The sequence below is a fragment of the Neovison vison genome, chromosome 6 (assembly GCF_020171115.1).
Source record: "Neovison vison isolate M4711 chromosome 6, ASM_NN_V1, whole genome shotgun sequence".
Lineage (NCBI taxonomy): Eukaryota > Metazoa > Chordata > Mammalia > Carnivora > Mustelidae > Neogale > Neogale vison.
In genome coordinates, this window is record NC_058096.1 from 202699446 (window position 1) to 202712171 (window position 12726).

The window sequence follows — 12726 nt, forward strand, 5'->3', positions numbered from 1 at the left end:
ATATCTATTGAGACGGGGATTTTTTTTAAGCTCTGAAAGAAGTAATGTGTTGGAGTCAGATATTAAAAGTACAAATGGATCTCTAAATCACTTTCAGTGGTTTAACTTCTCTGTATTTGGTTGAGTTTAGTTTCTCTGTGTTCTGTAGCTGACGTTATGAGTAATCACTCATTTATCTCCTCATCTAGGCATCAGAGATAAAGTGTCGGATTGGGATGAGTTTCTGCGGCAGACCCTGATGGGAGCGTGTAGCCCTCCTGTTCCACTTCTCGAAGGCGTGAGTATTATTGCTTGCAGAATCAGTGTGGAAAACTCTTCTCATCTTCAGTGATATTTCCTGTCCAAGGAATCTTAAAATTGGTTGCTCGTTTATCACTCTAACGCACATAAGCATTGTTACTACAGACCTAGACAATGGGTGTTGGTGGGTTTAAACTCATCCTCACAGCTTGCCAACTGGTGCCTTACTTAGTGCTTAAAATGTTCTGAATTTGTTGCTAACACATGAAAAATCTAGTTTTCCAGATTCTTTTATGAAATTGGAAAATGTGGCCTCTTGGGGCTCTCTGTCATCGAGCAGGTGCTGATTTCACTTCAGGAATTTTAACTCCCACCCCAGGTGACTTGAGACTCCCTTTTGTTTTGCTCAGAAGATAGCGGACCTGTTGTATTCTTACCATCTACCTGCCTTCAACAGCCTTTTAAATTAGTGTAGCTTTTAAGCTTGTTAGTGAATATAATATAGATTTCTTGTTTTTATGAAATCCGTTTATTGGTTGTGACATTTCTAAGTTCTATTTTGTCACTTTCTGTCATACCAGTTACATTCTTTGTGGCATATGTGAAATGCAATGTATGAACATTCCAATTTCTCTACATTTTTGCCAACACTTGTTACTCTCTTTGGGTTATAGCTATGCTACTGAATATGAAGCAGTTTCTCATTTTGAGTTGCATTTTCCTAATGACAAATGATGTTGAATATATTTTTCTGTACTGTTTGCCATTTGTATATCTTCTCTGGGGAAGTGTCTTTGCCCATTTTTTAAATGGGTGGTCTTTTTATTACAGAACTGTAAGAGCTCCTTATGTCTGGTAACAAGTCCAGGTCAGACACATGATTTTCAGAGTATTTTGTGGACTGTCTTTTCACTTTCTTAATGATACTGTTTGCAGCACAAAAGTTTGTTTTGATGTACTCCAGTTTATCTATTTTATTGTTCTTGTTGCTTATACTTTTGGTTTCTGATTAGGCTTTGTTAATGCAGGGTTACAAATATTTACTGCTATATTTTCTACATGTTTGATAGTTTTGACTCTTACATCTCATTCTGTGATCCGTTCACATTCCCCTTTAAAACTCTCAGCTGACCTTTATTTTTTTTCCTCTGACTCATTTCCTTATGCTTAGCCAGGTCCTGGCACACACTAAACAAACACTGAGTAAAATTTTAATGAATGAATGAAATCTTGAACAAATGATTTAATAGATATCCAGCTCTACATTGACCTTGATTCTGCCATCCTGATTTTTAGCTGTGAATGTGTTCCTCCATTTGTTCATGTTCTTTTGCATATATATGACTATGTAAGTGTTGCAGAGCCATTCTTATTAGCGAAAAAAAAGTAAGTTTGAATATTAAGAAATGGTTAAGTGAAGGCATTGGAATCAGCATTCCCTTTTATTCCTTATTCTAGCTTTTAAATAAAAAGATTATTTATTTGCGAGAGAGAGAGAGAGTGTGTGTGCATGAGTGAGGGGTAGAGGGAGAGGAAGAGGCAGACCCCTCTGAGCAGGGAACCCTGTGTGGGGTTGGATCCCAGGACTCCGGGATCTTGACCCGAGCCGAAGGCAGATGCTTAAACCGACTGAACCACCCAGGCATCCCTCTTGTAGCTTTTAATATGTATCTACAGAGTGATAATTAAACTTTTCTATTCCATCAGCATAATCAAAACACTCTGTTGATAGGAACATTGTTGCGAAATGAGTAAAAAATCAGAAACAGCTGAAGTGCCATGAGTAGATAAGTGGATAAATTGCTGCCCATTTAGAACACAGAATATCAGTAGAACGGTGTAAGAGAATGAAGAAGATTTATATGTGCTATAACAGAAAGATAGCCGTGATGTATTAAGTGGCAAACATGAATTGAAAGAGTATACAGTGTCCCTGTTTTTTTCAAAAAACATGAGAGAGACAGACACAGGTAGATGTTGACTAGTGTGTAGAAAACCCAGGTTCAGCGTGGGCGGTAGGCTGTTCACCGTGGTTCTTTCTCAGAGGTGGTATTGTGAGGGATTTTGACTTTTGCCATGTTCAATTTTTGTTTAATGGTGATCATATTTGCTTTTACAATCAGACTAAGTAATGATGATAATTTAAAATTTTTTACTAGATGAAACTCTACAACATAGTCCTAGAGACAGAGGTCTGTTAAAATAGTTTTATTGCATTATAAGTAGAATTTTCTTTAAGGTACACATTTTCATGTCATCTGGAAATAATACTGTAGAGACTTGTATGATATTAGGCCTTTCAGTGTCATGGCTTTGAGTGGGTAGAAATATAAAGGCTCGTTGAAGATCCTTTACAGCTTGACTTTTTAAAATACTGTGTGAGCTTCTCATAATCGTTTTCACCTCTTGTACCTACAGCTCCGCAACGGGAGGAATCCTTTAGATCTCATTGCTCCAGGCTCCAGGCTAGAATGTCAAGCTTTCCGGGACTCATTAAGCACTTGGATTGTTACTGTAGTAGAAAACATTGGGGGAAGGCTGAAGCTGCGTTATGAAGGACTTGAAAGTTCTGACAATTTCGAGCATTGGTTGTATTACTTGGACCCGTTTCTTCATCACGTTGGTTGGGCTGCTCAGCAGGGATATGAGCTTCAGCCCCCATCAGGTGAAGATGTCTATATAATATTTTTCTCTAACTATTACGTTAATGTTATGTTTTTACTAACATTGACAAGACTGAAAAATAGTATGATACTGAGTATTATAAAAGTGTAATAGACACTTTTAATAGACAGTAGTAATTGCAAAAAAAACCCTCACATATATAAGTGCCTAATTTTCTTTTGTTTTATTAATTTAGTAATTTGCCACACATCTTGATGTACCTTACGGACTCCTGCCCCAACTCATACTGACCCCTTACCAAAACTGATGGAAAATTTTCCAGGTAGCATTTAGCTAGGTACAGGAATAGGATAGGTCTTAGGATAGGTCTTGGTTCAGAGTGAATTGTTAACTAGAGGAAATGACAGTAATCTCAAAACCGGAGTTTCGGTTTAAAGCAGTCTGCACTTATGTGCTTCCCTTGGGGGCTTACGCGATTTTGTGGCCTGCAGCAGTCCTTCTGATCTTGCTGCGGGGATTTTGCCCAGGCTGACTACCCAGCTCTCAATAGAGGGGACAAAGTCCTGAAGTCAGGGTGCAGGTTGTATGAGTGCAGATTGTGTAAGTCCTCTGGAGCCTGTTCTTTTCCCCATGGAAAGTGACTTTTCTGTTTACGCGAATGCTTTCAGAACAGATAGAACGTGTGTACATTCTCCTCACTTAAAATGTCCTGTCTTGTTTTATAAAAGCCATCCGGCATCTGAAGAATGAAGCTGAGTGGCAGGAGATCTTGGCCAAAGTGAAAGAGGAGGAGGAGGAGCCATTACCATCATACTTATTTAAGGTAAAAACAAAACAGGACAGATTGGTGCCCACCTTCTCACAGCAGGGTCCGGCAGTCAGGGGAGGCGCAAAGTGGACCGTAACCCAGGGGGTCAGTGAGAATGCTGGGGTGTCTGAAGGAGGAAAGGTTTCAAGGCTGGAGTGTTGGGGATCCTGCTTTTCTTCTAAAAGTAGTCTACGTTTTCTCCCAACATTCTCTAAAACCATTTGAGTCTTTTCTTTTCCACTCTTTTTTTTTAAAAGATTTTATTTATTTATTTGACAGAGAGATCACAAGTGGGCAGAGAGGCAGGCGGGGACGGGGGGTGGGGAGCAGGCTCCCTGCTGAGTAGAGAGCCCAATGCGGGGCTCAACTCCCAGACCCGGAGATCATGACCTGGGTTGAAGGCAGAGGCTTAATCCCTGAGCCACCCAGGCGCCCCTTCTTTTCCACTCTTAACTACATAGCCCCAACTTGTTATAAAATAAACTTGTTTTCTTCCAGGTGGCTTTTGTGTACCAAATACAGGGAGTAGGAGTACTTCCTGTGTTTTTGTTTCTGAATAATTTTTTCCAGGAAAGAATATACAGGATTAAATTATTTACCAGGAACTGGACAGTTCTATTTTAATTAATTAAGAGTAGTATTCAGCTATATATGAGTATAAAGTGAATGTGAAAATACTGTATTTTTATTCCCTCTTGGTGTTTGCATTTCAGGACAAACAAGTTATTAGCACTCATTCATTCTCTGTAAATATGAAGTTGGAAGCTGTGGACCCCTGGTCTCCTTTTGAGATCTCTCCTGCTACAGTTGTTAAGGTAAAAGAGGGACAACTCTCTTGGTATGAATACCTGCAAGGGTGACTTGTTTAGGAAGGTGGTTAGAGTTTTGGTGTTCAGGCTCTGCTACTCTGAGCCATGTTTCTCCTCAGCAACGCTAGAATGACTTCTGTGCACATTTTGTATTTGTACTGTCCGATTCTCTGTGGCCCATTCCTTCTTCTGGGCCTGGTCATCCCAGCCAACCACAGCGTGGGCACCCGAGTAGTGGGGCGTGGTATGTGGGGCGGGCCTCGTGATGCATAACCAGAGGGCACTTATCCAGCAGGCAGGCCTCGGTGTCTGAGAGGTCTGGGCACAGGCAACAGTGTCAGTGTCCACCCAGGTACAGGGCTCATGCAGGTGGTCTGTGTCATGAGCTCTGTCCAGGATTGGTCCAGAATGGAGTCCGGAGTCCAGTCTTTTGGAAGGTTGACAAAAGTAAGGCTCCTATCGGGAGTAAGCACAGGAGATGCGCAGGTTGTCAGGCCCTGGTAACTCTGTGACTGGCCCGAGGCACAAGACAAGGGGTTAGTTCAGGATTGGAGCCCACTGACCCAGAGTAGAGCCAGAAGACAGGCGTGACTAGAGGAGCGGTCGCTTGGATGCCGACGTCTTGAGATTTAATATTTATTTATTTGGCCTTAGGAGAAGATTATTCTAAGAACAGGGAGGGATTCTGAACCTGCAGTGGGGTCAGAAGGCCCCTTCTGGAGACTGAAGGGCCGTGGGGTGGCAAGGAGCTGGAGTGGGTTAATCAAACCTTTTTGACATTTGAAACTAGGCTAGGACCCAGAAATCCGATGTACAAGTTGTGGTGGACTCCTCACTCGGCCTAAACTAAGTTTTGTTTGGAGCCCAAATTCTTAGATTTGAACCCAGGTTCTGATTCTTTCTTGCTGGGTAAAATGGGGCAAGTTGTTTAACCTCTTTTTAAATCCCATTTCCTTATTTTCAGAATGGGGTTGATAATGGTACCTACCTTAGTATGTTGTAAGGAGGATTGAAACTGAGTTAACGCATGAAAAGCATTTAATGAGAACAGCGCCTGTTGTGGTGCGTAGTGTTCTTTACACCCAGCGTGGCTGTGCAGTTTTGTAACATGCTTGTCCCCGCCAAGAAAGTGACACACACGTGTCCTTCATTTTAAAACCATTGTCCTGTGTTGTCTGTTCTATTGTATGCGCAGGTCTTTGATGAGAAGTACTTCCTGGTGGAAATGGATGATTTGCGACCAGAGAATCATGCCCGGCGATCTTTTGTGTGTCATGCTGACAGTTCTGGTATTTTCCCTGTGCAGTGGAGTCTGAAGAATGGTTTACACATCAGCCCCCCTCCTGGTAAGTAGTTGTTCTGTTCTGAATTGTTCATTACGGGCTTCTTTTTGAGAAGGATTTATCAGATGGCATCACCTGGATCTTTTTTGTGTTTGTGTGTCTCTCTCTCTTTCTCTTCCTTGTCCAAGCCTGTCCTTAACATTTTTGGGTCCCAAGACAAGTACAAATGAAGGCCTTGATTCCGTATATTTACATATTTGCAAGTTTTAAGTTAAGCTAAAAAACTATTAAATATTAAGTATGTTCTGTCCTCCGACCTTGACAAATATGTCTTCATAACAGCCTAGGGTTTCATGCGGGTTCCTAGTTTGCTCCCTTCTGTGTCTGTTGTGAGAGCGCAGAGGAGTGAGGGGAGGGCGTACAGGGAGTGTCGGGAGCTGGCATACGAGAAAATGCCTCAGGGCCAGAGCTGGAAGGTAGGAGGCACATGACTGTGATTTTTTGGTTTCTGGACATTCCTCCAGAGTGAGGCTCATCAGACTTCAGAGAAAGGTTTATGATTAAGAGCAGGACTCAGAGAAGCTGTAGATAGGAAAGCAGTAACTCATTTTCCTGGTGTTTGCAATTTTACAAAATATAATCTTTTTATATATTTTTTAGGATTCTATTTAGAGAGAGCATGTGAGTGGGGGCTGGGGTGGGGAGGGTCAGAGGGAGAGAGAGAATCTCAAGCAGGCTCCATGCCCAGTGCAGAGCCCACATGGAGCTTGATCTGACGACCTTGAGATCAAGAGTCAGATGCTTAACTGACTGAGTCACCCAGATGCCCCTGCAAAATATAATCATTGGTCCTTTAATCAAGGCTCTTAAATATGACGGTAGTTAACCTTGACTGAAATTTTTAATATTTTTTAACTGACGATATCTGGACATGTCAAATGTTAATCTGGCTTTTGTATTAGCACATCAAATTATTTGATTGGCAGTCTGTGTATCCTTTATTAGTAGACTTTTGGTGAACACAGCTTCACTTTCTAAATGCTGAATGCTGGAACACTGGGATAGAAGTACTTTTCTGTGTTAACAAGTCATAAATTCAGATCCTTTTGCTGTTTATTCAGCCTCCATTCATCCAACAAACATGTGTGGAATGTTTGCTATGAGCTAGGCATTGGGCTTCTCTGTGACTGGGGAGACAGAAGTGAGTACGACGGTTCCTTCAAGGAGCAAGTAGGAGAAAACAGTAATGGAGCCTCCCAGGTTCTCCCCTCAGTGAACAGAGAGTGGGCATGCCGGCCTGGAGGTGGTGGCAGGAGGGCACAAGCCTGCAGGAGGAAGTTCCTACTGTTCTAGAAGGCTGGATATCCAAGTTCTTTATCTTACCTGCTGCCTTTATGTGAAAAGGAAAAGCAATTATTAAAGGTATTGGAACTTTCAGCATTGTTACAGACTGCTCATCTGTCTATAAGAGGGAGGAAAGTAGATGATGTAACTGAAAATGGCAGCTAATGTAGTGTGAGGTATAGAGGTGGAGAACAGGGGGAGAGCGTGGTGCCAGTCTAAGTTGGGCAGAGGAGGGATTGCAGGGGATGGATGTCTGTCAGGTGGCGTAGTGTGGTAGCCCGCTCTGTGCCTGGGACGTTGTCCGCTCCGGGCGGCAGCCTGGGGGCCGGGTCTGAGAAGCCGCTACCAGGAACATTGGGGGACTGAAGCAGGCAGTTATGCTGGACTCTTGCTGAAATGAATTCATGATTAAGTTTTTAAGAGCATTGGGATTCTGTAAAACAGGAATCTGGAAACAGTGCTGAGAGATTGTGTCAGGAGTGGCGAAGATACATGAGGGCATAGCTTTGGGAGAGCAAAAAGATTATTTGGTGTCTCTTCCTTTAGAGCCCGACTTAGAATAGAATAGAGCCCGACTGGATTTATTAGAACAATTCAAATGCAGTCATAAGTGTCTTAAATTCTTTCGGTAAACTGCCAGCAGCTAATCACATAAAATAGTGTTGAAAATAAATGCATAGTTTGGAACTAGAAAGTTTAAAAAAATGTATCTGAAGAATTTTATTATATTGCTACGTTTAACCAGAGTTGCTCTGCTTTATAACATGAATGATGCTTTGGATTTATAGGTTGTTTTCCCTCCTCCCTAAAATGAGCCAAGTCCTCAGCTTAGCAAATGAGAAGTTCTGGATGGACACCTGGCAGAATTGAAGAGCCGGGCAGGCACATGTGGTGTGAATCTTTTTTTTTTTTTTTGTCCTTCCCTAGGCTACCCAGGCCAGGACTTTGATTGGGCCGACTACCTCAAACAGTGTGGTGCTGAAGCTGCTCCCCAGAGGTGCTTTCCTCCGGTGAGAACCCTGGCCCCTCATCACCGTTGTCATCTGCCCAGCACTGCTGTGCTTCCTGGGCTCCCTGGTTATTACTCAGTCCCCTCACTCAACCCAGATGAGCATCTTGTTGACTATAATAAAATGGTCCAAGGAAAATTCATTTACTGTGGAAGTTAATTTGTTAATTTAACTGGGTTTCAAAGTTTATCAGTTTTTTTAAATTTAGTTGAAATCATGTGCATTTTTTTAGTTCAGAATTATTTTTGGTAGTTCAAAAATATGAAAAAATGTTTAAATATTAAGTAGAAAGAAATCATTAAGCTTATTTAAAAATACTTCTGTGAAAGTATTACATGCATATGGTTTATAACACCAAAGAGCAGTCAAGGGCTTACAATGTAACAACAGCTCCCTGCCCTATCCCTCACTGTGGTCTCCCTTTCCAGGAGTTCTCACTCCTGTTGTTCTGATATTTGTACTTAAATCGTTTTCAGAATAGCACACTGTCATCTTTTGAGGCATTAATTTTAGACATGTCTGTTGGTTGTATCTTATGATGAATGAGCACTTAGCTATTTTATATCACCTTTCTCCTCTGTCTTACCCACCTTTTCCTCCTGTTAGAGTTCTCCTGTGGAGTTGAATCTGGATTGAATACTTACACTACTGTATGCATTCGTATATTATTCACAGTTGAGCACTGCATTATTTTATGATTTTCTTTTATTTGTCCTCAAGTTAATAATTGCCTTGTTTTTCATAACTTTTTTTTTTTTTTTAAGATTTATTTATTTATTTGAGAGAGAGTGGACATGAGCCAGGGGAGGGGCAGAGGGAAGAGAGAGATTGAGTATCCCTAAGCAGAATCCCTGCTGAGTACAGAGCCCGAGGCAGGGCTCAATCCCATGACCCTGAGATTGTGGCCGGAGCTGAAATCAGGAGTCAGATGCTTAACCAACTGACCCACCCAGGTGCCCTTTCGTAGCTTAATTTTCTTTGTTTCTATTGGTAGTTCTTAGCATACCTTCCAATAACTTCTTGAAACTGTTTCACAGTCCCATCTGGAAGTCTGTGATCTCCCCACCAACACACACCTTTATGAAACTTTTAGAGTTTATATAAGGAGTTGGGAGACACTAATAACATATGCAAACGTTCCTTTACCTGACTCTCAGATGGACTTTTAGTGGGTAAATTGAAAGTCAGCTAAATCCGGGAATCATCCTTTGATGCAAAGTCTATTTTAACTTAAGATGTATTAATATGCATTAATTTGATGACCTTTTTGGTAAGGCTTTTCCTTTGCATGTGGATTTTCACCAGGGTTGTAGTGCAGTGAGAACCCGGATACTGTGACGCAGCAGGAGTGCAACCTTCTTGTCAATTTGGGGTTACTTTTCCTTCCTCCTTCCTTTCACACTCCTCTTTCCTACACCAGTGGTTTTCCAGTGAGTGCTTCATGATTCTCGGCAGCAGCTCTCATTTTCTGTGGGTGTGTGGTTGCGGAAGGCAGCTGTCTCACTGACAGGAGCCCAGGAGGACCAAGAAAAGGCTGTGCAGCCAGCCACTTCTGCAGGTGTGTGAGGCTCTGTCCTGAGCACCTGCTGCTTTGGCTCCATCCGCCATGGGGTGGGCCGTGAAGCGAGATGACTGTGAAATCTGGGCCAGGGTTGCTGTCCTGTGTTTGGAGCAAATGCTCGAAGAGCTGCCCTGTATCATTTCCCAGAAGTCTCTTTGGTCCAACTAGACCTGTGTGTCTTTCCTAGTTACAGTTATTTCTTTGTATTTTAGGGTAGAAGGGTTAAAGTACAAGATATTCCATAGACACATTTTTTTTTTCCTCAAGTCCGTGACCACTTAGATAACCTTGAATAGAAACTTTGCCATTTCTAATATTTTTCTTTGAGACATCCCTTTTAGCAACCTCCATTCTCTCCTCCCCAGACAGGTTGCTCACTAGGCTTGCCATGAAACTGTAGTCCTGGGGACTGCCTTTCAGTGTCACTCAAGGGTTTGCCTCTCTCCTTTCTTAAGATTTAAGATTCCTGTTCTGTAAGTCTAACCCGCTGCCTTTCTTGTCTCATTCCCTTGTTTGGATGGAGCCCATTTCCCAGTAGCTTCCTGAAATGAGATACAAGAGAGGTAAATTTTTATAGACTTTGCATGTTTGAAAATGTCTTCATTCTATTGGAATTTTAGGTCAGAAGTTACTTTACCTGAGCATTTTTAAAATATCATTTAGTTGTTCTCTACCTTCCAGTGGAACTGTTGAGAAGTTGAAACCTGTCCTTATTCTTGATCTTTCATAGATGATCTGCCTTTCACTCTGTCCCTGGAAGCTTATGGGGTCTTTGCCACCACGTTTCCTAGCCAAGCCGCAGGTAGCCTGTTGGCCTGTTTTCATTCACTTGCTGGGTTCCCAGTGAACACATTCTCTCTAGAGATTTGTTCCTTTCTGTGCTGAGAAGTCCTCTTGTATCTCTTCTTTGATTTCCTTCCTTGGATTTTCTCTCTTTTTTTCTGGAATTTCTTTTGTTTGTATGTTGGCCCTTTGGATCAGACCTCTACTCTTCTTTCCCTTTCTCTTGTTTTCTGTTTCTTAGTCTTTTTGCTTTACTTGATGAAAAGATTTCCTAAACTTTATCTTTCAACCCTTTTTTAGAGTTTTTAAATTTTTATTACCACCTTTTTTATTTTCCCGAACTGTTTCTGGTCTCTGAATATTTATTTGTAATTGTAATAGCATACCATTCTTATTTTAAAGATGTGATAGTTTTTCTTATCACTCAGGGAATGTTAATTACTCCTGCCTTTTGGGAAATTTTCTTGTTGCATAAAAAGTTTTCTCCCCTTTGCTTGTTTTGTCTACTTTGGTCCCTAGCTTTCATGTTTTTAGATGTCTGCTAACGCTTGGTGATTTGCTCATATTTAAGAAGGGGGGGAACTAAAAGATAAAAGCCGGTTAGAAGCTCTGAGCATATGGGTGGGACTTGTCAACCTTGAACTTCTCTTTAGGGTGGGATCTGGCTGGCCATTTGTCGAGGATGCCTAAATCCGTATTTCTTCTTGGGTTTGTCATCTAACTTCATATTTCCCCATCTGCCGGGAGGGTAGAGGCAAGGGCTGGACCTCTCAGCATTCTGTGTGCAGAACCCTGTTTTGGGTACTGTGTGTATGCTCTCAGCAACTCACGTGCTCTCCTGTCCCGGGATATCTTGTCTCTGATCCTCTCTGGAGGATAAATCTCATCTTTTACAGGGGAAGGGATGGGATAGTTGCTCTGGGGTATGGAGTGGGAGAGCCAATGGTATGACCAAAATGGTTCTTAAATATCTTCAGCGAATCTTTTCACTGGACTATTTCTTCTCTACCTGCAGTTGCCTGGTACCTGGTGCTGCCTGTTCTTAGCCTGCGTCACTGCCCGCTTACATTCGCCCTTCTGTAGTCTACTGTGTTAGTTCTAGATGCTCTTCTAAATTTTAGCTTATATGTTATTATTGTCTCCTGTTACATCTGTCTTAGTAGGTTTATGTAAAAACAAAAACAAAAACAAAAATACCCCAAAAAGACAACACTTTAATTTTAGTGTGATGTCAGAAGGAAAAGAGAACAATCAAATATGTTTCAATTCTCCACTTTGACCCAGAAGTTGCAAATTTTTCAAACATATATTTTCCCTCATTCATAAGCATTATTTATCCTGACTGCCTTTTAGGACATACATAGAAGGAGGAACCAGGCAGCTTGCTGTGTGATAGAGCCCTGTATGGGAGGAGAAGCAAACCAACAGTGGGTGAGAGCCAGCTGGTTCAGGGCACAGAGCCTTAGGGACTTTATGTTATTGAAAACTCCTAATAACCCAGTGAGGTAAGTGTTCTCAGGGTCATCTGATAGATGAAGAAACTGAGGCAGAAGGCTTGAGCAAGGTCACACAGGTAGCAATAATGCGGGTTTACCCGATCTCAAGACTGTATACTGTTGATAGCACCAAGAGAGACCGACATTTTTGACTTTAAGAAACAAAACAAAGCAAAACAAATGTATAGCTTTGAAGTGCTACTGTAGGGTTAAATGTTACTTATGCCAAGTCTCTGAGATGAGCATGTGAGTTGGTACTGAGTATGTGTTTGGATTTGATCATCTATTTTTCAGTCCATTTCTGAGCATGAATTTAAGGAGAATATGAAGCTCGAGGCAGTGAACCCTCTTCTCCCCGAAGAAGTATGCATTGCCACCATTACTGCGGTGAGAGGCTCCTACCTGTGGCTCCAGCTGGAGGGTAAGCCATCCCTCTGAGAAGCCTCCTGCGGCCGTTGTTCTCTGCCCTGCCTGCCCACCCCTGTGATGTGGCTGTTAGGCTGCAGCAGTTAGCTAAGTAGGGGTCTTGCTCAGACACTCGTAATTTGCAGTGCGAGATTCTTTGCTAAAAACTTCTCTTCCTGTCATTGACTTTCAAACTTTAGGAAATGAATGTAAGTAAAAAGCCTTCACTGTGGAGTCTCCTGTTTTCTTGAAGGTTGTGTATGTTTTGATGTAACTAGAATATACGAGCATCAGCATTAACATGTAGCTCACTTAAGAGATGATATTTTGATTGCCCCTACCCAGTAGCAACAAAAATATGT

At 41.8% G+C, this 12726-nt stretch overlaps 1 protein-coding gene across 4 annotated transcripts in view; it reads left to right on the top strand.

Moving 5' to 3' along the window:
- The window catches only part of SFMBT1 (Scm like with four mbt domains 1), a 122433-nt gene that overhangs the window by 91195 nt on the left and 18512 nt on the right, over positions 1–12726 (top strand). For all 4 annotated transcript variants that reach the window (XM_044253393.1, XM_044253392.1, XM_044253396.1 and 1 more), the window contains 7 exons: positions 189–277; positions 2659–2905; positions 3594–3688; positions 4387–4488; positions 5678–5828; positions 8037–8119; positions 12254–12380. In XM_044253393.1, the coding sequence (XP_044109328.1) occupies positions 189–277; positions 2659–2905; positions 3594–3688; positions 4387–4488; positions 5678–5828; positions 8037–8119; positions 12254–12380 (894 nt within the window). The remainder of the gene's footprint in view (positions 1–188; positions 278–2658; positions 2906–3593; positions 3689–4386; positions 4489–5677; positions 5829–8036; positions 8120–12253; positions 12381–12726) is intronic.